This window comes from Desmodus rotundus, chromosome 12 (genome assembly GCF_022682495.2).
Source record: "Desmodus rotundus isolate HL8 chromosome 12, HLdesRot8A.1, whole genome shotgun sequence".
In the NCBI taxonomy this organism is placed as follows: domain Eukaryota; kingdom Metazoa; phylum Chordata; class Mammalia; order Chiroptera; family Phyllostomidae; genus Desmodus; species Desmodus rotundus.
The window spans coordinates 21,953,076-21,977,489 of record NC_071398.1 but is presented as its reverse complement, the minus strand read 5'-3'; the positions used below and the strand labels follow the sequence as shown (position 1 = coordinate 21,977,489).

The following is a 24,414-nucleotide window of genomic DNA, read 5'->3' as shown; positions in this document are numbered from 1 at the left end:
CTGGAAGCATTTAGGGAGGTTGCTTGCCAGCTGTAAATTAGAGACCCAATGCCAGTTGGCTGGAAAATTCTCTGGACTAAGACCAGTTAAGTAGACTGAATCGCTGGCGGTCTTTCCAAATTTGTGCATTGAGCAGCGCGGCTGTACAGCCTGACATGCTGCGTGGGGTGGCTCCGAACGGCGTTAATGTGACGTTGTTCCATGGCAGAGGCTGGGGAGGGGCCCTGTGGCATTCTCGTGACCTGCAGGGCATTTGTCTTCTCTGCAAGTACTAAGAAAAGTTACTGACTGCTCCTGACAAGGTCACTGAAAACGTTCTAAAATAGATGAGTGATGGGAATTATTTTCAAGTTATGTGCTGTCCCAGATATGTTGTTCCTCAGCGTTCCCAGAGGCAGTTAGGATCTCAGGTGTGTGGTTGCCGTACATCGTCCCCAGTCCTCCTGCTTCCCAGACTCTGGTGGGGCGGTCTGTGGTCAAGGTGACGGTCATGGTCATTCTGAGGTACCTTAGGGGCCATAGTCTTTATCAAGAAAGAGGAGGAGAAGGCGTCGTTAGACCACAGTGCCATGTGGAATGTGGAAACAGTTAAATGGTTTCTCAAAACTGCTGCAGATGAGAAAGCCTCCACCTTACGGCTGGTTTCACGGATGTGGGCCCTGTGAAGTCGCACAGGACCTCACGCTCGGACGAGCCCTGTGCTGGGTTTGAAGCTTTGCTGTCATCGATGTGAAATTCTTTTTTCTTTCATTTGTTCATTTTAGAGAGAGAGAAAACATCACTTTGTTGTTCTACTTATTTATTATGCATTCGTTGGTTGACTTGTGTGTGTACCTGACCGGAGCTCAAACCCACAACCTTGGTGTTTCGGGAAGACGCTCCAACCAAGCGAACCACCCGACAAGAGCCACTAACTTGAAATTCTTAATAATTTTTTTAAACAAGGGGCCTTGCATTTTCATTTTTGCCCCAGGCCCCAGAAATTCTGTAGTCATTCCTGACCGTAGGATTGATTTTTTGTTGAAGTCCAGTCATTTTGAGAATCTCTGTTCTATTAGCCAGATGGACGGTCTATTTCCAAAGGAAAGAGTAAACTTGGGAAAAAGTAAGAGATTATATTACCACTGTGTATTCTGTTCTTGGCCACTTTCCTCCTTGATACAAGGGAAAGAAAAGGACAGAGATACATGTTAACGATCATTGAGAAACAAACACTGGTACAGTTGGCAAATGTTCGTCTTTTATATATTTGGTCTCGGCATCTATTTGTTTAAATAATTACTATTTTTAAAAGGCTTTTAGGATGGGTTGCTAAGGTAAATTCGTAAGCCGGCTCTCCGCTAGCTCGTACAAATACTGTCTCTCGGCGTCCGTGACCGCGCACCCAGCTCTGGAGGCGAATTTGCGGCTGCACGGACATCACAGTCAGGCCTTGAGTCGTTTGATTTTTTTAAAGTTGAGAGGCTTTTATTCATTTATGCATTCATTGAATGCATTAATATGTTCAACAAACTATAAACAATGTATTCTTTATGCCTTTGGCTATAAAACTATAGGAGTAATACAACAATATCCAGCTCTACGTATTTTACGAGGTAGTAATTTAAAGTTGCATAATCCTGTGAACCATTACAGTAAATTGTGTAAGTTATTTCCCTTCTCTCTTTGGCTGGGTAAGTAGACTCGTTATTACCTTGATACTATGAAAAGGATTAGTTGCCTTCTTGCTACTAAGTATTGTTTGCTACCATTGTTAATTTTTGCTCAATAATTTTACTTTTCAGGGAATTTTTAAGCTATGAGTGAAGGCCTATGGGAAACTCACTGTAAAAGTTTGTTCTTTTGAGGGGAATAGAAATTCTCAAAGAGTTAACGTCTATGTTGTTGTCTTGTGGCTTTTTTGCTGAAATCGTTCACCAGAATTCAATGACAGCCACAAAGCTGCTTCAGGCATGTGGTCCCCTCCCCCAATAGCACAGCAGCATTTGATTTTTCTATGCAGGTTTGTGGTGCTTTGTCTTTAACCTCTTAAGTCACTGTCACTGTGTTGTGGTGTGGGCGTGCCCCCGGGAGAGTAGGCCCGGCCCCTTGTACAGAGGGCCACGATCGTGGACATCAGAAGAGGTGATGGGGGCTTAGGTCAGAGTGCAGCTGCCGCCATAGGCAAAGGGGCACAGGGTCCGATTTGAGATACGTCGGAAGTAAAAATAACACCATTTCCTGGTTGATTAGCCGTGGAGGATGAGAAAACGGGAGGCGATCAAAACACCTCCAATGTCTAACTTTGGCCTGAACAGTCAGAAGGCCGGGGTTGCCATTTATGAGCCTAGGAAGAAAATCCAGAGTTCAGTGCGGGATGCTGACACAACTTTTACACATTCAAGTACAGAGGCCAGGTAGGCAGTTGACCATGTGAACATGGAGTCAGAAAACAGGTTTCATCTGCAGCTGTATTGTTCAGTATGGTAGCCACTACCCATGCATGGTTAAGCTTACATTTTAAGGAATTAAAATGTGAAGTTTTGTTCTTCAGTCACACTAGTATGCTAGTGCTCAATAGCCATGCATGGCTTGTGGCTCCCACATGGAACAATGTAGTATGTTATCATCATTGCAGATAGTTCTACTGGAAAGCGCTGGTGCACTGTTATGGATTTGGGAGTGGTCAACAAGTAGATTGTATTTAAAACCACAGGACTAGTGCAATCACCTTGAGAGGTGAGTATAGGAAAGAGAAGGGTCAAGAGGTTGGAGATCACTTTGATATTGAATAGCTAGGAGATAAGAAGGATTCAGCAAAAAAGACTAGAAATGAAGGTCAGTGAATCAGGAAAAGAATTGAGAAAATGGGCTTCTGGTGGCAAAGAAAGGAGGAAGTTATCGACTATATCCAATGCTGCCGATTGGTTGTGTAAGTAAGACAAGGCCTATCAGCTATTGGACATCAGCAGGTGCCCTTGAAGGAGCAGTTTCATTGATGTGGTGGGGAGGGGCACGGAATAGAGAGCATCGTGGGCTAATGAGGAAAGATATGGAGACAGAGAGTAAAGGCAACTTCTTGGAGGAATTTTTGCTATAAAGGGGAAACAGGTGGAACAAGAGCTGCAGGGATATATGGAGATAATTTTTTTCTTAAGATGAGACCTATAATAGCATATTTGGATACGTGCTGGGAATGATCCGATCAATAGGGTAATTTAAGGCTGGAGAAAGAGACAGCAACTGTAGTAGTGGAGTCCTTGAGCAGGCAAGGGAAGGTGGAGTCTGGGGCATGGGGACAACCTGGACTGACCTCGGAGTCAGGACAGGGCATCCTGGGTAACAGGAGAGGGACAGATGCAGGAACAAGTAGACAGGGGAGAACGTCTAAGTTCTCTTATTAACAGCAAGATATTTTGATAGTTTTTTACAGTTGGCTTTCCTGGATACCTGGGGAACCTCGACATCTTGTTGGTCCTGTTTGTTCAATAGTGATGGCACTTTGATCTTTACAGCCTAATTTTTTTTCTTAAATGCATCCTGCTATTCGCAGCAACATTTAAAAATGTTTTAGTTGAACCTCATGCCATGTACGGCTTAAGTTCTACAATCTGTCTAAAAGATGAAAGTCGAATGTATTTAAATGCGCTTTGAAGATGTATTAAACCACTGTTAAATCACCAGAATATAAGTCCTTAACATCCCCAAAGCAGGAACTAATGTTTAATTTTCTTTGCATTTCTATTAGGGATCACTTTCCCCTATGGCAGTAGAAGTCGGGAGCTAGTTTGAATGGGGGGTATGGGTGGTCCTAGGAAGAAGAGATAAGTGAGTAGATGTCTTTGCCACACTGGCAATTGAACATACCTTCCTTATATGCGTGTGGGACACAACCCCACTGCGGTGCAATGGCACCCTGCCTCATGAGCCTTCGCTCACTCTAACTCCTGTGCAGTGCGGTTGTATTTAACTGCGTGTATGTGTGGTGCATGAACTGCAATGTCTTCTGGTCCACAAGATTTCTGCATTCCTGTTGTATAAAGAAAGTAACAACCCAAAGTGTTGCATTTGAGATACTGCTTTAATTGAAGGTGAAATTCAGTTAAGAAATCAGTAATCATCAAGATTATCTTCTGAAGGTAAAAATTCCCTCAAAAGTCTAGTTTGTGGAAAAGTCTCTAAAATATCTGTTTACTTAACAGCACACAAAGATATTTACAGAAACACTGCAAAACTCTGAAATAAAGTCCTGGCTAGTGTAGCTCAGTGGATTGAGCGCTGGCCTGCAAACCAAAGGGTTGCTGGTTTAATTCCCAGTCAGGGCACATGCCTAGGTTGCAGGCCAGGTCCCCAGTAGGGGGCGCATGAGAGGCAACCACACATTGATGTTTCTCTACCTCTCTTTCTCCCTCCCTACCCCTCTCTAAAAAAGTATATAAATAAAATCTTTTAAAAAATCTCAAATAAGAAAGGAATGCTATTTATTCAAAATGTTTGAAATGTTATAGCATAATTAAGCACATGGTTCTGAGAACAGTTGTATGATTTAGCTGCAAAAATGAGAAAAGCAAAGACTGAATAGATCCTCAGAATGAAACAACCCCTAGGACCTCAACTTTAAGAAGGTTTTTGTTGGTGAGGATTTGGCATTTGTCTATTTTAATGGTGCTACCTGTTTGTTGTTTTTATTTTTTGTGTTGGAAGGGGGTGGGGGAACAAAGACCCATCTGTGAACATTTTGGTTTTTTCTGGGAGGCCCCAAGATTTGTTTTGTTGTGCAATAAGTGATGTCCACACCATGGAGTGTGTCAAGTAAGCCTTTATATTCCTGGATACGTTTAGGCTAACGGTGAAGTGGAAAGCATTTGGTAGCATCCTCAGGAGTGGTCCACTATAACAGAGGTCCTTGAACAGCCGCCACCCACCCAACTTTAATTGAGGTGGGATCCCACCAGACAGAGATGGAGCCAGGGGTTTCTATTTTTAACTGGAAATCTGCTTTGCTTCTTCAGCATGGATGCCCAGTTCTGGTGGTAAAGAATTTTCCATAAGACTCTGGGGCAGAGACAAGCAGCTATTTATACTCATGCATTGAGCTTGAGAGGAGAGAGGAGAGGGGTAGTTAAGAAAAGAGAGAATCAGGAAGGGAGACAAAGAATGTTTTTCCACACCAAAAACAAGGAGATGTATTGCAGTATTGAAACACGTTTTGTTGGAGGTCCTAAGTTCTGCTTTAAGTTCCTTCATTAGTCACCTGTGTGATCTTGTACAAGGTCTTCTCAGGGCTTTTTTTCCATGAAAATGTAGGCCACTACATTGTAAAATGGTTAGAGGAATGTTTTGAGATAATGCTTAGCAAAAATTCAGCAGGGTGCCTGGTGCCTAGAATGTGCCAGTAAATAATTGCTCTCACTTCGTAATCAGATCTTATAGGGTCAGATTTATCCTAAGGCCTTGCCCTTTTAAGATACATATATGACCAACCCCTACTTCTGATCATATCTTTTTGACTTAATCTGCCGCTCACCCTGGTACACAGTGAACAGGTACATTCTCTTTAGTTAAGACCTCCTATTGTAGCCTTCTTTCCTTCAGCATAATGTAAAAAATGTTTGACTTATTAATGTGATTATTTTTTATTAAAACTGTGCCTAGCATTGAGGGTTGTGGCTTATGGCAAACGTCAGGTCATGTTTCCCTGTGTGACATTTATCTTAATCACAGTTTTGATGATATGGCAGTGCACATTTTAAAGTGTCATGGGAAAACTTTACGTCAACAGGCTTGGGAACAATGATGTGAACCAAATTTAAGGTCAAAATGTCATACAAATATCTTTCAAATGTGCAGGGAGCTCTCTGGAATTCCAGGGCCTGACCTGCATCTTGACCTCTGCTTTGTGTCTTATGCTGACCAGATCCTGATGCAAGGCAAAAACCCAGGGATAGCTTGGAAGTATGCCCTGCCCAAGGCCATGAATGGAACACAGCAGCCGGCCGCAAAAAGACACGTCCACGTCCACGCCTGGAGCACCGTGCGGTCCGAGTGCTCCGCCTCTTGCGGCGGAGGTGAGTTCATTTCTTTATGTCGTCCTCCAAGTCTCTTCTTAAAACAGGTTCTTTCACCCCAGGCCTCTTTCAATTGTGTGGTTTGAATGAGCAACAAATGAACTGTCTCTTATGGGAACCATCACTCTGAAAAGCAAATATTATTGTACTATTTGAGGATTTTCCTGTGTAGCAAGGAGGCAATTCTCACAAAACTCAAGTCGGCCACAACCAGGACTCAAAGTCACACAACAGAACCTTCTGGGGGAAATATACAGGGTGCAGCAGGAGTAAGGCCTGCTTGAGTGTGGTTGGTAGGGTAATAATACGGGTGTAGTAATACATAGTTGTAATTTAAACACTTCACCTAAAGTGTCATATGGTGTGCGTCAGTGTGATATTGTTAGGTTACAGAATTACATGCTTATGATTTTGTACTAAAAGATTTTGTAATAAATGTGGGGTGTTAATTCTGCCAGACTCTGTAAAAAGTCTACTTATAAGAATATCTACATATATGTATTTGTATATTTTTAAAATTTTCCAGCCCACAGCTTAGTTTCCCCTGCCATGACTTCTCTGTTGTTGTGAACCACCCGCTGGGACTTAGACAAGGCAGGGCGGTGACAAGGGAGAACACGCTCAATGTAGACATCAGACAGCTCCGGTGGGTGGGGACTGTGCCCTGCCATCTCCTCAGTGGGGAGGTCAGCAGCCTTCAGAATGGAAGTGGATTAACTCTGAGAAATAACCCTTGTAAGGAAAAAAGCCAGTTACCCTCTCAGCAGGTAGAGGCTGACGTTTTATCGAGATCCAAAAACAGCGCGTATTTGCTTGTTAGGCAAATTTTGTCTCCCTTGGGAAAAGGAACAACAGTCCGTAAAGAGGTCCATGGAAACAAAGCACAAAAGCTGGCCACTCCTTTCCTCAAGCCCAGAGCACTGGTGACATTGGGTCCCCTGCCTCTCTCCGTCCCACATAGCAGAATGGGGCATCTTGGAACCAGAGACCGGGCAGGAATATAGAAAATGAAGAAATTCTTATAAACAGGTCTGTAAGGCCCGTCCTTCGGGAATTCATGGCAATTAACAAAATATGAGGAACTACTTCTTTTAAAAAAATCTTAAATAATTTAAAAGTAATATAATTTTAGCAATAAACATTTTAAAGGTAACATGCTAAAAGAAGAAAAACAATCTCCCATAATCCCTTAACCATCACCAGCCAATGTGAAGTACTTTGGTCGATATCATTCTATTCTTTTTATTGTGCAAACAAAGAACGCATGCGTTTGACCTACTCGGACACATGCATGGTATCGCTTTGTTTGTTTTTCCTACAGAGCAGACGCCGTGCTAGAGACCCATGCTTTTCACCCTGTGTCATGTCCTGGCACACATTAAACGAATGGCTAAAATTCTGTGGCACACCAAAGAGTATACTTTTTTGCCACTCTGACAAAAAAATAGGTATGCTTTTGATTCATTCACCCCAGACAGCTGTTGTTGTGTTGGCCGTTGCCTTTTTACTAGACAACCTAAGGGAAAGAGGTCGGTACCCCAGTTAGATAGTCTAGTGTTGCATGTTTTAAAAATGTTTGCAGTGCACTGGTTGAAAATCACTGCTATAGACATATCCTTACACTTTTTTACTTAGTTTTGGAGCATGAGCAGTTTTTCCCATATCGAATGTTCTTTCAAATCATTTGCAATAACTTCCTGGTGTTCCAGAGAGAGCACAGAGCCTTGGGCAGGAGAGAGATTCAGTCATTTTCCGTTTACAGGGAATGAATCTGGCCAAGGGGAGGATGCTGGAGAAGTGCATTGTGGGATTCCCTCTTGCCTTGATGTAGTAATCCAGTCACATGACTCATTAGTCATGTTGTTGTGTCCAAGGCATGTGAGAAGTGAATAAGTTCTCTGGAAGTAAACTCTTAACATTAGGGAATCCCGTGTGGTTTTTGTTAAGTGCCTCCTGAAGGCAAGTCCACTTCAACCTAACCATAAGAGCAGGGGTGACTTTTCACTGCTTCTCAGATTGATTTGAAGGAAAAACACCATTTAAGTTTAAACAATTCAAAGAGGAGGCAGAATTCCTATTTGGGGAGCTGACAGACAGCTATTCACAAAATTCATGCCTCTGATGAGAAGTCCTGAAATGAACACTGCAAGCAAGGTGTAGGATGCCACCAAAACAGACAGGCAGAAAACCAGAATCCTAGCTGACAGGTGCGAATACGTATGTATTCAGTGAGCTCCACTCTTCGTTTATATATGCATCATACTCTTACGGAAGTAGAGGATGCTTCCTGAAAAGCAGAATCTCAGCGTTTCCGTGCATGACTCACTGACGGTTTTTCTTTGAAGAATTATTTCCACTGGACATGTGCAATGGGAGTTAAAGTTGATGGGATGTTCCCCTTCCAACTGCCCTGTGTTCAAAAGGTTGTATGTACCACTGTATGGCTCTAGAACCCACATCAGTCTTGAAAATGAGGAGGCTACATGTGAAAATTATTAAGATATGAAAACTATTATTTGGGGGGGAAATAGGATCAAACGAGTTGCAGATTTTATCAAAAGGAGGCCTTCTCACACAGTAATTGGATTCTGTACCTTAAATAAAGTATCAGACCCCAGGTAAATCAGAAGCTAAATTTGGAAATGAAATTGAATTGGTTATTTGTAATTTTTACTTTGTGACTTTTGATGTCTTATTAGGTTACATAAGTGTAAAGGCCATTTGCTTACGAGATCAAAATACTCAAGTCAATTCCTCATTCTGCAATGCAAGAGCCAAGCCAGCAACTGAACCCAAAGTATGCAACGCTTTCTCCTGCCCTGCCTAGTAAGTCATCTGGCAATGTATTTCTGGTTATATCTGTACTTTATGTGCCTCTATTGTTGGTATGAGATCATTAAAGCTCATGAAGGCAATTCTTCTGATCAAACGTGATGTTAAGATAGATGGAAATCCCCAAAAAAGTGACAGAAGAAATAAGGTAGTGGAAGTTCAAATATATAACTTGAAAAACACAAATTTGCCTGAGACATTCATTTAACTCTGCCTGTGCAAACCTAACCTTGGGATATAAAGGTGTTTTTTTTTATTTTTTAACCTTTACACAGACACTCCTCTGCACTAGATCAAATAGATATTTACCTAACACAGATAACTATATTTGTTAAATTTTCATGTGGTTGTGTGTTTAACTTTTATATAGTTGTCTAAGAATTCAAAAACCATAATACCACGCAGACCATGAAACCCCAAACGCAAATTACACAGTAGCAAGACGCAGAATAAAAAGACGGAGTAAGAGGCCAAGTGGTAACCCACTTCTGATGGTGGGGACCTATGGGAGCTCCTTGGGTTTGTTTTTGGATGGATTTTAGCCGCACTATTGTTTGAACAATAATTTTAAGTAATCTTCCCAGCCATATGGAGTCTTTTCTTGTGTGATTTATCTTCTGCCAAATGCATTTATGTAGAATTGACAGAGTTTTTTCTAAAGCAGCGTTTGCTCACTAATGTTTCAGACCATCTAATAAGCAGTGTTTGCTTTGTGGTAAGGCGATGCTATTACACAGTCTTTTTATGCACACACGTGAATTCGCCCTGATAAACAGTGCGTTCGCCATAATCGTCTGGGGCCGTAGCTATCTACCGATCCCATATGCCCAACTGTCGGCCCAGGCTTTCTCTCAGAGTCTGGAACCAGCTATATGCTAAACATAAGAAAGAGGAAGAAATTTGGGGGGATGTTACGAATTTTCCCCTTTTGCTAAGAAATCCATGGTTCTAAGGAATACATGTCTCCACGATGTGACTACCAGACAGTCCTTGGCCATTGTGGAGTGATTTCTACTTTAGGTGGTAAGGGTGTGTGTGTGTGTGTGGTGTGCGTGTAGGAATTGTATGCTTGAATGGCAAGCTGGTATTTTCTTATTTCAAACCTCCTCCTCGTCATGGGTTATCTCAGCCAGCCACAGAAAGGGACCCATTTACATACACATCCATGAAAAGGGAGAGAGCCGTGGTCCTGTCCAACCCCTAGGACCTGCCCGGTGACTCCATGCAGAAACGGCATGCTGGGCAGTAACAGGTTCACTGGTTAGTTAAAAGTAGACACGCCCCTCACCACGGCTGCCAAGTTGGAGCAGTGACAGGGCAGGGTCTTTCGTTGTCTTCCTTCTTCGTCGCCCTGTTACTTATATCTCATTACTTTCCGTTGGAATCATGTGGACTCTCAGGGCTATTCTTCCCTAGGAAGATCCCAGAACTAAAGTTTAGACTCAGACTGTTGGAGCTGGAGGACAAAGAAGTTAATCTGAGCCAGCTCCCCTGTTGTCCCACGCAGCAGTTACGCCATGTGTGGGCCTCAGCTCTGAGCTGAGCACTGGGATGTGGAAATGAGTAGCTGTAGCTCTTGCCATCCATCAGTGACCCTACAACCCAATGGAACAGGTGGATGTGTAAAGAAGTCATGGAGATGCAGCGAGGGACATGTTGTAAAAAAGGTCAGGTGAAAGATCAGTGAGCGAGAAACGAACGCCATAGGGGTCTGGGCTGCGAGGTGGGGGGAGGCAAGGAGGCCCCTGTGTGGGGACCATGCCTGCCATGCACGAAGCCCATTTGTGTCAGGCTTTTCCTACTACTTTTACAAAGTCATCATCTTAGCCATGTAAAGGAAAGAAACTTGAATTTGGCAGACAAAAAAAGCACCATTTTTATAGAAATGTTAAAGCTACTGATTTCCTAATATGTTTTCTTTGTCTTATTATAAGATCAAATAATTACACAAATGTAGGAAATACTTTACTTGACACAATCTTTCTCTAAAATAATATGGATTATGCAGTGGTTTAAAATACACATAATCCTAAATCCATGTGCTAGATTCTCGGGACTAAAGGTCTTTAATTTCACACGTCAGGCTTGTGTGGAAACCAGAGAAAACAATGATAGGATTAGGGAAGGTGAGAGCAATGCAAAGATATAATGAGAGCACATTTGTGACATTGTATTTCTTAAAATGATCCTGACAGTCCTGGTAGATCAAGCTGAGTTTTTTCTTTCTTATGGCTCCAGTGGTTAATGATCATATCTGATAGATCTTTTTAATGCTAGGTCTTCAAATAATAGAATTTCAATTAATCAAAAGTAGTTGTTGAACGGGATTAATAGTCTCAGTTGATTAGCCTTCAAATAGAATCCAAGGCTGAGGCTGCTGTGGAAAAAGGTGGTCTGGCAATTTTTAGATAAAGAACACAAGGTTACATCTCTGACTCATCAGTAAATTTTAGGACTAACCAGAGAAGTAGCCGGCGGAATTGCCTGCTTGGAAGTGTCCTCTGTGAGACCTGCCCTGCATGCATGCACACCCCACCCCCACGGGTCGCTCCTCCATGAACCTCACTGTTGCAGTTTATGTTAACTAAGACTGTGGCGATGATCAGAAAGTGTTGTCTTCATTTGCTCGCATATCTGCCTCGTCAGTGTGCTATAGGCTCCTTAATGGACAGAACATTGCTTCATTCCTTTCTGCAGCCCTGATGCCTGGGACAGTACCTGGCACAAAGTTAGGGTCCCAAGAAATTTGGCTGAATGAATGGATGGCTCAGATTTCCAAGTGGCACATGTTCTTCCCCGGCAAGGGCAGGAATATATTTCCCCCCAGAACTTTGTGGTGACTAAATGTGACACCCTATAGCTGGGCCACATTAGTGAGAGCTTCAAAATCTGTAAAAGAAGAATTAGTAGGAATCTCCCTTATTGGTCCTGAAATTGACCTAAGGCTTTCATCAGGTGGTTAAAGTTTCGCAGTAACTGCTTTGGAAGGTACAAGCCCAAGTCTGAGCTTCATTGGAAGTAATTTTGCTTTTGCCTGACAGTTGGAAGCCGGGCGAGTGGAGTGTGTGCAGCCGGCCGTGTGCAGGGGGCCAGCAGAGCCGGAAAATGCAGTGTGTCCAGAAGCAGCCCTTCCAGAAGGAGGCGGCGGTGCTGCACTCCCTCTGCCCGGTGAGCACACCCACCCAAGTGCAAGCCTGCAACAGCCACGCCTGCCCCCCAGAGTGGATCTCCGGGCCCTGGTCTCAGGTAACTGCAAGTCGTGGGTCCTGTTCCCCACGGAAAATGACAGCAACAAAGATACAAGCAGCGTCTCTGCTTCCCAAGGGGCTCTCAGCTGTGCTCACACCTTCCTGAGGGCCACCCTGAGTTCACGTGAGGGCATCGTCATTACCGTTTTCGGTGACTCTCCCGAAACCTGCAGTTTGGGAATGCCTAGGAGTCAGAAAGTAGAGTGTGGGGGCCATGCAGGCTGGACCAGTAGCACAGCGAGACAGCATTCGAGCGTCAGAGGATTGGCCCATGGAACTGGCGACTGAATTCGCCAAAGCAAATGGAAAAGACAAATACAAAGGGTGAGGCATAAAATGGAGATTTACCTCTTGCTTCGATGAAAGGAGGGGGTTGAAAGAATACAGGGAGGAGTTGGCGCTAAAGTCTGCTTTCGTCACCAGCTCCCAGTGAGGTACAAAGTTATAAAGTTGGAAGAAGCATAGAACTACCAGTCATTCACGACTCAGAGGTTCTCAAATGCGGGGGCATTCGGCAAGCCAGGAGACGCGTTTGATTGGCACAGGGAGCGGGCTCGGGTACCACGGCGAGAGAAACATCCCACAATGGCCGGGACCGCTCCCCAGCACAAGCGTTACCCGGTCCAAATGGTGCTGAGGGTGAGAACTCTGCCTGTAACTGCCCCAGCCTCTGCTAAACCGCAGATGGCAAGACAGTTTGGGGGAATAATCCAATTTCAGGGGGTGTATCTCCTGAACTGTGAAGCCAGGTGGCAGCCCTGGGCCCCATTTCAGCCCTGCCCTCCTTGAGGGTGCTGCTGGTGTGGAGGGCGTTGAGGTCCGGCTGAGTTTAACAGTACACTGCCGTGTCCCCAACAGAGATCCGAGCAAGGCTTTGCTTTGCGTTTTTAATGATAGAACGTTCTGAAAATGTTTTTTAATGTTAAGAGTATATCTGTTAGGGGAATGAGGAGCTGGGAGTGGGGAGGAACATCTTCGGGCATGCTCAGGTGTCCTTTTAAAATGAGGGCCTGCGTTCATGTATCACAGACAGCAAGCCTAAGTCGTGTGTGGCATTGAGTCTGGTCTCTGTCTTTGCAACTGGGAGTCCTAATCTACGAAAGGGGAATTCAGGGGGCTGTTCTAGCCAAATGTGCACGGCAGGTGTGGATAAAGGAAGCAGGGTGTGCAGGGTTCAAATAGGGAGTTTAGCCTGAGAAGGAGTCTTAGTGCGCTGCATTTACCCTGAATTTCACATGGAAACATTTTGAGAGTATTTTATTTTTCTTTTTTTAATCTTTTTTTTTCTGATGCGAATCTTTTAATAAGATCATTGATTTGGGAAGGAATTTAAACAAGTGGCCCTACGGAGGAATTGTATAATTCTTTTTTTTTCTTTAATTTTTATTGTTATTCAATTAGAGTTGTCTGCCTTTTCTCCCCATCCCTCCTTCTTTTTTACTACTAAAACAAAATACGTCTAAGCATTTGAAACTAGCATGCCAATAGCATTTTTTTTCCCATCTCAAGTGTTCCAAGACCTGTGGGCGAGGCGTGAGGAAACGGGCGGTCCTGTGCAGAAGTGCCTCCTCCGTGGAGGGCCTCCCGGACGACCGGTGCGCCAGTGTCCCCAGGCCGGAGGCGCAGGAGGGCTGTGTCCTTGGCCGGTGCCCAAAGAACAACCGGCTGCAGTGGGCCGCCTCCTCGTGGAGCGAGGTATGAGCCCCGATATGCTGCTGGGTGCGGCGGCCTCGCTGCCGCTGGTCATGCCCAGCTTACCCACCACTACCAGGTGCTCGAGCTTCTCTCCGTCCGACACGCGTGTGCCAGGTGCCTTCCAGTTACTCCCTCTTCCTGCCTGACCTCATCATCAGATATCGGTGAAGGGCCATCACGCTGATGGGGCAGTGCAGGCGCAGAAACACGGGTCTGGCCTCGATGGGGACTGTCCCTCCGCGGGGAGGCCGAGGTCTGCCCAGCCTGACGTCGGGAGGAATCCTTGTCAGAAGAGACTTTCCAGCCAGTGCAGGGGCCACGACAGAACACACTCAGGGAGGATGCAGCAGGGGTGGGCAGAGCTGCCAATGGCATCAGGGACAGAGCGGGAGGGCCTCAGGTAATGGCCTAGAAATGTATCCCACAGAGGTTAGGAGCCAATTAAAATGTACGTGAAGAAGTGGAACAGGCAGGTTTTCATGTCAGAGAGAAGGGGAACAGATGCAAACAGGCAGAGGCCGGAGAGGCGCCTGCACAGGTGTCGCAGTAATTCAGACTGACGATGAAAGTGTGTCCCCGTGCAGAGAAGCATCACCTTTGAGAGTTCCCAGAAAGGCCCCTCGGTGCCTTCAGGAATCTGTGGGTGAGACTTGAGGATGCCTCCTCGGTTCTGATTTGGGAAACCCAGTTGCACTCACAGACATGGGAAAAAGGAGAAAGGGAGCGGAGCCAGAAGTGGACTCGGGTAGCCCAGGAGGCGAGGCCTGTGCTCTGGAGGAGTTCACAGTCTGCTGAGGAAGACAGGCGTAGAACAAGGAAAGGCCAGCAGGGGGTTGAGGAGGGGCTTGTATCTCAATGCTGGGCCCTTCCATCAGTGCCCTGTACCGTGTCTGACGGTCAGCCCAGAGCGGCATGTGTGTCCCTCTTTGCCCCACTCACTTTCTCTGAGACCATAAGACCCTACTGGTGGAATGCCTGGGCTTGACCCAGACTTCCCATTTGAATGCAGCTTTCAGGGTGCACTGTGATTGTGCCCTGGGGCTAAGCCTCACTTTCCTCATCTGCACAATGGGGCCCACGCTCACACCTCCCTCAGAGCCGCTGTGAGCGGGAAGCTCGGCCATCCTTTGTCATTTGTGACCGTCACACTGATGCCAGGCCTTACTCCTTCAGTTCATCAAGGCCCTGCACTTTATCCCATAATGGTGTTTCAAACACTTGCAACAAAAACCAGTTTTCTCATACTGATTTCCTCAGTCTCCACCCCCCACTCTTTTTCTTGCCATAACAACATCAGGTTGTATGTCAGCCAGGAGAGAGGTGGGGGAAGACTAGGGTTGTTCTTCCCACTCCAGAGCCTCTAACTCTTACCTGTGTGCCTGGCCTCATCGGCACAGACACCCAACTTCTTAGGGCTCAGGTGGAGCTGGGCATCCAAATAAACGCCCCACAGAGTCCCTGATCCCATCCTCCGCCGTCTCATCTCTGTGTGCACTTTGCTCACTCACATCCACAGGGACAGACGGCATCTCATTCTGTTTTGTGGTGCTGGTGAGTTCTGTGACACTGGTTGTCTCGCCTGTAGCGTGAGGGACCTCGTGCCATAGCTGTAGGGTCCTCGTGTGTGGTTGACCTGCCATCATCCGATCCCTCTAATTCCACACGGGTGTACATCCTCAGGTTGGAACACATCTGCTCTGCACACTTAGGCCTCCTTTTTTGGCTCCTAGTGTTCCACGACCTGTGGTTTGGGTGTGAGGAAGAGGGAGATGAAGTGCAGCGAGAAGACCTTCCAGGGAAAGCTGATAACTTTCCCAGAGCGAAGGTGCCGCAACATTAAGAAGCCAAACCTGGACTTGGAAGAAACCTGCAACCGAGGGGCCTGTCCGGCTCGTTCAGGGTACAGCATGGCAGCTGGATGGTATTCATCGCCATGGCAACAGGTGAGTGCACACACATTTATGAGGTTTCTATTTAAGTGAGACTCGAAGGAGGCAGTCCGCCATGGGCTGCTGTTAGAGACCTGTCCGCAGGTACAGAACAAAGGGCTTACGTTCTTTGGCTCACCCACCACCTGTGTGGCCTGAAAGGTTACAGAATCTGTGGGCCTCAGTTTTCACATCTAAAACAGTGAGAAGATATCTTGCAAGGTTTTTTTTTCCCCATGACTGAATAAGATAATATAAAGCCCTTAGTACCCGGCTTGTCACATAGTGCTAATGTTCGCATTTGCCACTGCTATTAAATCCACTGCTAGAGTCATCTACCTTCTAAAAGTCACAGTCTGGACTCATTTGGTCCTTATGTTTCCAAATAAGATTGTAATAATAGCTAGCTAACATTTGTCAAGCCATTGCTATACACTATGCTAAATGCTTCACAAGCATTTGCTATTCTCTCACTTCATCCTTTTAATAGTCTGATTAGTGGATATTCTTGTCCCTATTTTGTAGATGAGACAGGAAAAGCTCAGAGTTAGGCAACTCAGCCAAGGGCGCACAGCTTTTTCATCTCATTATACATTAGCGCCACCCTTTTTCTCAGAAGACTTAGGTGAAGTGCTGGCCACATCGGTTTGGTTCTTATTGGTAGGAGCATGTGATGCTGAGAGAGCAGCAGGTCCGCAGGAATCCAAAGCTGTGTTTTGGTCCTTGCAGCATTCCAACCAGCAGGGGGTGCACAGCTGTGCCAAGAACTCGCTGGCTGGAGATACTGCCCACAGCTGCCCAAGAAGTATAGGGGTGGGCGGGGACCCGTATGTCTGTATGTGCATGAATCTGTGTTTATGTGCACATACTTTCCTGCATAGATATGTACACATGTGCACATGTATTGTAAGTACACAGGTATGTGTGCAGTTGACCCTCCGACAACAGGGCTTTGAATTGTACAGGCCCACTTATATGTGGATCTTCTCGGTAATTACTGGAAGTGTATTTTCTCTTCCTTACAATTTTCTCCATAACATTTTTCTCTGGAAGACTTTATCATGAGAATATAGTGTATATATATACATATATATATATATATATGTATATATATATATGTATGTATGTATATATATACACATATATATATATGCATGTATATATACACATATACATATAACACAAAGTTTGTGTTAATCAACTGTTATCAGTAAAGCTTCCAGTCAACAGTTGGCTATTAGTAGTGAAGTTTTGAGGGGAGTCAAAATTATACGTGGATTTTCAACTGCACAGGGTGTTGACCATGCTGTTCCAGAGACAGCCGTGTGTGTGTGTGCCCATGCACGCACATGCATGGCAGTCTGGGAAGTGGAACACGGAGAAAGGAAATCGGCATGACATTCTCTCCCTAGATTGGCTGGGCACTGTACCTGTGTGCTTGCCTGTGTCCTGGGTGCAATACCTACAGCTATGGATTGCTTTTTAAAGTTTTTATCATTATTATATTCACTTAACAGATTTAGAAATTGACCAGCAAAGCATCGCCAGCATGCTACATATGTGCCCCAGCCCCTACCTGTTTGTGCCACAAATGGCCCATAAAACCTAAATGATAACAAAATAAAAATGATAACGTAGTGAATTTTAAAAAGCAAAATAAAAGCTAATCAATTTAAAGGGCTTTTTCCCTGACAGTACTTTTCTTACTTATTCTTTTGTTATGAAATCTTCGTTATTTTGTTCAGATGCACATGAAAATGTAAGAACATTAACAGCCCTTGTTAAGTCATTTATTTCTTAGGAAAACACTAGACAGTAATAACGCTGACCGCTGGGAAGCAGCGTATCCACCGTGCTGACGAGGGACTCGGCTGGGCACAGAGGGCTTGGCTCCAGAGCCCCTTGAGTATCATTTCTTTTGCTGTCCTTGCTTTGAACTAGCCCCCCCACCATTGCATCTGCAGAGATTATTTGGAATTCTTTACATACTGTGTCTGTATTTGTTTCCACATTCTTAGGGCAGCTTCTGTATTTCTGGAAGCTCTCTGCTCTCTGAGTAACTTAATGGGGAGAGACACACTCTTGAGTGAGCTAGCATTAGCCTCAGACCCTTCTAATGAGGCCAAATGACTCCCACATGTTAGAAGAGACTGTAGACGGTAAGCACACGTACCTGGCTCTGGACAATTCATGTTATCAACAGGCACCTTGGTAATGTCGTAAAGCATGGAGATTCTTTGATAGCACTGACACTAAAAGGATGCCATCCGGCTGAGTGTTCCTGACTCCCTCCGCTTCTCCCTCTTCTGCAGTGCACGGTGACCTGTGGAGGAGGGGTCCAGACCCGATCCGTCCACTGTGTTCAGCAGGGCCGGCCTTCCACCAGTTGTCTGCTCCGACAGAAACCTCCAGTGATACGAGCCTGTAATACTAACTTTTGCCCAGCTCCTGAAAAGAGAGGTAACAAGTACTCCACACTCCATCAATTTTACTAGTCTTCAGAGAATGTTTCAAAAACCCCTCCCTTTGGGCAGTTTCTGTTCCACACCTCCAGGGGGCGACCTTCACATCCAGGTCTGTGGGAACAGTGCTCCTTGCAGTTGTATGAGGCACACATCCAGGAAGTCCCTGCTCAGAATGGCCTCGTATGCAGGGAGATTTGATTATATGATAAGGCTTTTTAGTCATCAATTCTTACTCCAAAAGGGAGAAATGGTGATCTTGCAAGTCCATTTTTCCAAACTAAATTTTTACTGAACAAACACATGGAAAGGTAAGTACTATGTGCCAGAGATTGTACTAATCAGTGGGAATGCAAGTGTGAACAGAAATTGCCCTCAAGGAGCTCACATATTAATTGAGAAGCTAGATTTAATTACAGACAATTAGAGTGAGTATGTATTGTCCTAGGACTACGGCTTAAATGTTTTCTTAGTTCAAATGCAGTGCAGTGAGGGCTGATGGGAAAATGGGAAATCCAGTTATCCAAATGGATTACACCACTCCTCACTAGTGCAACTTCTTTCCAAGTAATCTGACAGCATGAAATATTTTTTCAGCCTAATCGGATTTCCTTGGGCTAAAGAATCATGTATCTGCTGAGTTGTCTTTTATTTAATCACAGCTTTTCCAAGACTGTCCAGTCTTTTGCCCTACGCTGTCCAATTTGTGGTGGATCCGATTCAGGACTTCGACTCAATTCCCGTCTCTCTCTTTACATTGTTGTTTACCTACTTCTTCTATAGCCTTTGCTCCAGGCATCACTTTCCCTTCTGCTCTGCCCCCATCTTATCTGAGGTCAGAACGAGAGCAGAAAGCTAGTAATGAGCAGTTGCTCCGAGCCACGCCACCTCTAGGCAATGCTGGGATTCTACAAACCTGCAGCCTTTCTCAGCAGAAAGCTAAGGAGTGGGGGTGGAGGGAGGGATTTTGAGCAAGTGGTCATGTTTTCCTAGACCATCTCCTCCTTTCTTCACTGTCAGTGATTTCAAATTTCCACCATTTAGTCAGATGGCTCCAGACGCAATCACACGTGCAAAGCTTGCAGGAACCTGGTCAGCCAATGCCAGAGCTTCCTTTTACTCTGAGTGGCTGGGGGCTAATGGCGGGTTTCGGGTAGAGGCATCACATGAACTGACTTAAGGATCCGGGGGGTCGCTGTGAGGTGGGATGGGTGTGTTAAAGGGAATTCTAGGCAGAAGAACGAAGGCTTGAAGAACTAACCTTAGGCAGCTCTGAATCGTAGAAAGGGTGGCTACCATCAGGAGCAGCAGGAGAGCTGAGAGTTTCACACTCTGTGACCAAAGGCACAGTGGAGAGCCAATGAAGGACAAACTCAGATGGCACTTGAGTACATGCCCATGGGCAATGTGGGCTTTTGGGGGAGTTGAAGATAAAGGCAACTCAAGGCTTGCATAGAGGAGGGGAAAACCATCCCAGCTGTGAATTAGAATAATCACATAGAGGGTAGACCCTAAATATTAAATACATAACAAATCCTTGAGAACCCAGTACAACGACTGGGCCCTAACTCCTCACACATGTATTATGTTTACATCCAGAACATCCTACTTACAATTTCATGTGCATTCTGTCTCACGAGGCCCTTCTGGATCAGAATCCCTGATGTACAGCGTCCTGCTTCTGATTGATAATCTCATCTACCATCCTACTTAAAGAAGTTAGAAAGGACTGGTTTTGACTTAAACTCACTTAGTTGCAAATTGGCTATGAGATTTACTTAAAACTACACAGAGTGTAGCAGCTGGGTCTCCAATACAGGTGTCCCAGCTCCCAGTACATCAGGCTTCTTGTTCCCCAAAATAATCTGCAGGGACCAGCAGCAGCATCCCCTGTGTGCTTGTTAGAAGTACAGAACCCCAGCACTCACCAGAGACCTTCTGAACTGGAACCAGTGGTTTCCCAAGATCCTCAGGTGATTTTAAATGTGCTGGTCTAGGTACTTCCCTTGGGTGCAAAATGGTACCTCCTGGGCTACTTGGGAAGGATCAGATAATCTCTAGCTAGAGACAACTTTTTGTGTTAACATCCACTTTTCCCCCACCTGTTTAAATTTTGCTAAGGGTTATAGTCCCTTTTGATGTCTTAATGCTGCTTTCCCCACCTTCCTGCCAAAGTCCTAATGGATAAGAAGAAAAACCACTCAGAAGCACAGGCAGGTGGATACAAGGCCTTTGATCTGCAGGATTTCAGCTTAAGAGAAGAGACTGAGCCTTTTCCTAGCATGCTAAATCTGTTTTCTCACTTTAGAGGATCCGGCCTGTGTGGATTTCTTCGGCTGGTGTCATCTAGTTCCTCACCATGGTGTCTGCAACCACAAATTTTACGGCAAGCAGTGCTGTAAGTCATGCACGAGGAAGAGCTGATGCCCCCGGCACCTGAGGGCCAGGGGCTCCCCTTCCAGATCCACAACGGCTGAAGGCCCCAGCAGCTCACCAGTGGTCTGAAGCATTGAGGGGCCAGCTCTGAAGAACAGGTGGGCTTCTTTTTCAGTTCCCCCGAGAACATGGTACTCTGAAGCACTTGAAAATGGGAAGCGACGACAAATCTAACAGAGAAACAAAAATGAAACAACGTGGATTTGCACTGTGTACATGGAAGGAGTGACAAGTCAGACTGAGATAGGTCAACTTTTAATCTTGTCAAAGTGAGAATCTGGCCAACTTTGGGACACATCCTTGTCCCACACAACGTTGGAATTTGAAAGGGTTCCATGGCAAAGACATTGGTTTTGAAAAGATCCTTTATGACTTCAGGGCATAGGCTGAGAGTTGGAGAATCGGACACGGACGGAATGTTTACTGGGAGCTCACGGTTTGACTGAAGCTGCGGGCACGCCGAACCAGGAGCTGTCCGGGAAGCCAAATGGTGCTCACAGCAGTGCTTGCTGCTGGACTGGCAAGCGTCATGTTATGTTTATTTAGTGTGTGTGTGTTTTTATTATTTTTTAAAGTATATTCTGCTTATAGAGAGTCTCCAAGACTAAAATTCACAACTTGAAAAGGAATATTCTAAAAACACGGCAACATGGACTATCTAACATTGCCGTTTAATTGACATTCACACTCTGGGGATAAAAAAAGCTCACAAGAAAGGTAACTATTAATTCCCCACTCATTATATCAACCTCGTAACTTTTGGTGCTAGGCAGGATCCTCTAGTCTGTTCTTTGGGAATCAGAATTGGTGAAATGTTTATTTCTGGTAAAAAATCTAGGAGGGGTTAAATAGCAGTGTGCTGAAGGAGAGGAGACCATTATTTGTAATGCTCCCTACTTATTATCATAGCTGCTTGGAAAATTAAAGGCCACTTGTGGGGGTTTTTTCCTACCAACTGACATGTTTAAATTTGCCCTAGGATTTAGTTTACAAGAAAAAAGTCATAGTGGCAATAGCGAAGTCCATCTGTCTTCTTGCTACATTAATATTAATAAATCATAATATGGCAAAACCATTCAATGAATAAGAGTATTTTCCAATCTTTCAGATGATATTTTCAGTCTTCAAAAGCCAGCTGCCGGTTGGCACTAATGAGCTTAAAATTGTTCTCAATTGCAAAAACACCACACTAATTTGCCAAAACCAAAGTAACGTACAAGACTGAGTCCTCCTGTAATTTTTTGAGCTGTGGTTATAAAGGACGTATTTATATAATTCTACTCTATTCCTCCATTTTTTGATGAATGTAACCCAGTTTTACTGCTTTAAAAAGTCTCAATTCAAACAGGGGTTTGCCAGCTCAGCACGACCAACTAGACGGTGGTCTATTAAACTCGGAGCATCTTCCGTTCCCAGTCTCGCTGAGACCGCGCGCTCTCCAACCTCAGATGAGTAATTAGGATATTGTCTCAGCTCTCTTGGCCTAGAATAGTGGTCATTTTATCATCGGAAAAAAAATTTATACATCACCACCCTCTGAAAAATTACAAGTTATTTGTTTCTTTATATAATTATCATTTTATTATTTTATGGAGAAATTAATTTATTAATAGCCTATTGTTATGTGTTCTCACTTGCTTCTCTGAGTGATATGAATTCTGAGGAAAAGTGTTGAATAAAACCATGGGTTATGGAGAAAAGTCAAAATATATGTATAATATTTAATTATTTTATAAGTTTTATAATAAAGTGTTCCATTTCTTTATCTTTGAAACTCGTTAAGTTCTTGAATAAGTTAGTGAGAAATCAGTTATTTCCAAGGCAATTTAACTGTATAAATGTTAATTTTTCAATGAAAAGTTGAGAAATGTTTAGGGGGGAAAGATATTAATGAATGAATTTTCCTGTTTGTATATGATAAAATCAACATCAAGCATTGAGATGAAATAGATGACACATTTACTGTCTTATAAGGACACAAAATTATTATTTTCTACTCTAACGATCATGTAAACATTTATGGAATTCTGCCAAATTAGTTAGATAAACCTGCCATAAATGTAGTTGGTTTCATTCTAGTAAAATTGTTCCGCAAAGAGAAAGAGAGAAGGGAGGAAGGAGGAAGGAAAAGAACCCCTAAATAACAGCCCAGCAATAAACCCATGCCTGTAGGTCCATTATCTACAACACAGGAGGACCGGCTGTGTAAACAGTCTCTTCACTAGTGTTGGGAAGACGGGACAGATACATGCAGAAACAATGAAATGACCACTTTCTTACACCATATACAAAAGTAAACTGAAAATGGATTAAAGACCGAAACGTAAACCCCAAACTATAAAACTCCTAGAAAAACACATAGGGAATAAATTTTTTGACATCACTTAGCAATATTTTTTGGATATGTCATAGCAAGCAAATAAAAATAAATAAATTGGACTACATCAAACTGAAAAGTTTTTACACAGTGAAGGAAACCATCAACAAAATAAAAAGACAACCTACTAAATGGTACATCTGGTAAGGGGTTAATATCCAAAATATATATATTTTAAAAATACACAATTTAACACCAGAAAAAAACCCCAAACCATTTGATTAAAATATGGACAGAGGACCTGAATAGACACTTCTCCAAAGAGGATGCGCAGATGGCTGCTAGATATATGAAAAGATGCTCAACATCACAAATCATCAGAGAAATGCAAATTAAAACCACAATGAGATATCACTTTATACCGGTCAGATTGGCTATCATCAATAAATCAATGAACAAGTGCTGGCGAGGATGTGGAGAAAAGGGACCCCCTTGTGCACTGTTGGTGGGAAACTGGCGTGGCCACAGTGGAAAACAGTATAGAGTTTCCTCAAAAATTAAAAACAGAACTCCCATACCGACCCGGCAGTTCCACCTCTGGTTATTTACCTGAAGAAACCCAAAGCACCAACTTGAGAAGATACGCGCACCCACACACTCGTTGCAGCGCTGTTTGCAGTAGCCAAGGTACGGAAGCTACCTACCTAACTGTCCGACAGTAGATGAGTGGATAAAGAAGTGGCGCGATGGCATACTGCTCAACCATAAAAAAGAATTGAGTCTTAACGTTTGGGACAGCATGGATGGACCTAGGGCGTTCTATGCTCAGTGAAACAAGTCAGACAGAGAAAGACAAGTACCGTGTGATTTCACTTACGTGGAATCTAAAAAACAAAATGAACAAACAAAACAAACAAACTCCTAGACACAGAGAACAAACTGATAGTTGCCAGGCGGAAGGGGAGTTTGGAGAATGGGTAAAAATGGTGCAGGCGTTCAGTATACACTGGCAGTTTCACAGTCCCAGGGATGTGAAGGGCAGCGTAGGGGATATGGTCAATAATGTCATAATAACTATGTGTGGTGCCAGGTGGGTACTAGACTTAGTGGGGTAATGACTTAATAAATTACATAAATGTCTAATCACTGTGTTGCACCCTTGAAACTAAATCAATATTGTATGGCAACTGTAATTGAAAAACAAAAAATATTTTTAAAAGACGAAAGAATAGAAAACCGAAAGCATAAAGAAATTTGCATATGTTCCCTTAGCTGGTCTTCCCAGACCAGAGCCTAAGGCACAGGTGGCAAACCCAAGGCCCGCCGGCCCAATCCGGCCTCCACTTTGTCTTGTTCGGCCTGGTGCCTTGTTTCTACCCCTCGGCAGCGCTGAGCTCTCGCTTAACAGTTGAGGAGTAGTTACATTTATACCGTCCTAAAATTACATTC

The 24,414-nt window shown here is 44.1% G+C and overlaps 1 protein-coding gene across 1 annotated transcript in view; it reads left to right on the top strand.

Annotated features, from left to right (window-relative positions):
• ADAMTS18 (ADAM metallopeptidase with thrombospondin type 1 motif 18) overlaps positions 1–22,343 on the top strand; it is a 126,386-nt gene extending 104,043 nt beyond the window's left edge. Inside the window, exons 17-23 of the mRNA XM_053916222.1 lie at positions 5,897–6,047; positions 8,747–8,873; positions 11,921–12,125; positions 13,637–13,822; positions 15,553–15,765; positions 18,063–18,210; positions 20,521–22,343. Coding sequence (XP_053772197.1) covers positions 5,897–6,047; positions 8,747–8,873; positions 11,921–12,125; positions 13,637–13,822; positions 15,553–15,765; positions 18,063–18,210; positions 20,521–20,636 — 1,146 coding nt within the window. The 3' untranslated portion in view covers positions 20,637–22,343. The remainder of the gene's footprint in view (positions 1–5,896; positions 6,048–8,746; positions 8,874–11,920; positions 12,126–13,636; positions 13,823–15,552; positions 15,766–18,062; positions 18,211–20,520) is intronic.
• The last annotated feature ends 2,071 nt before the right edge of the window (positions 22,344–24,414 follow it).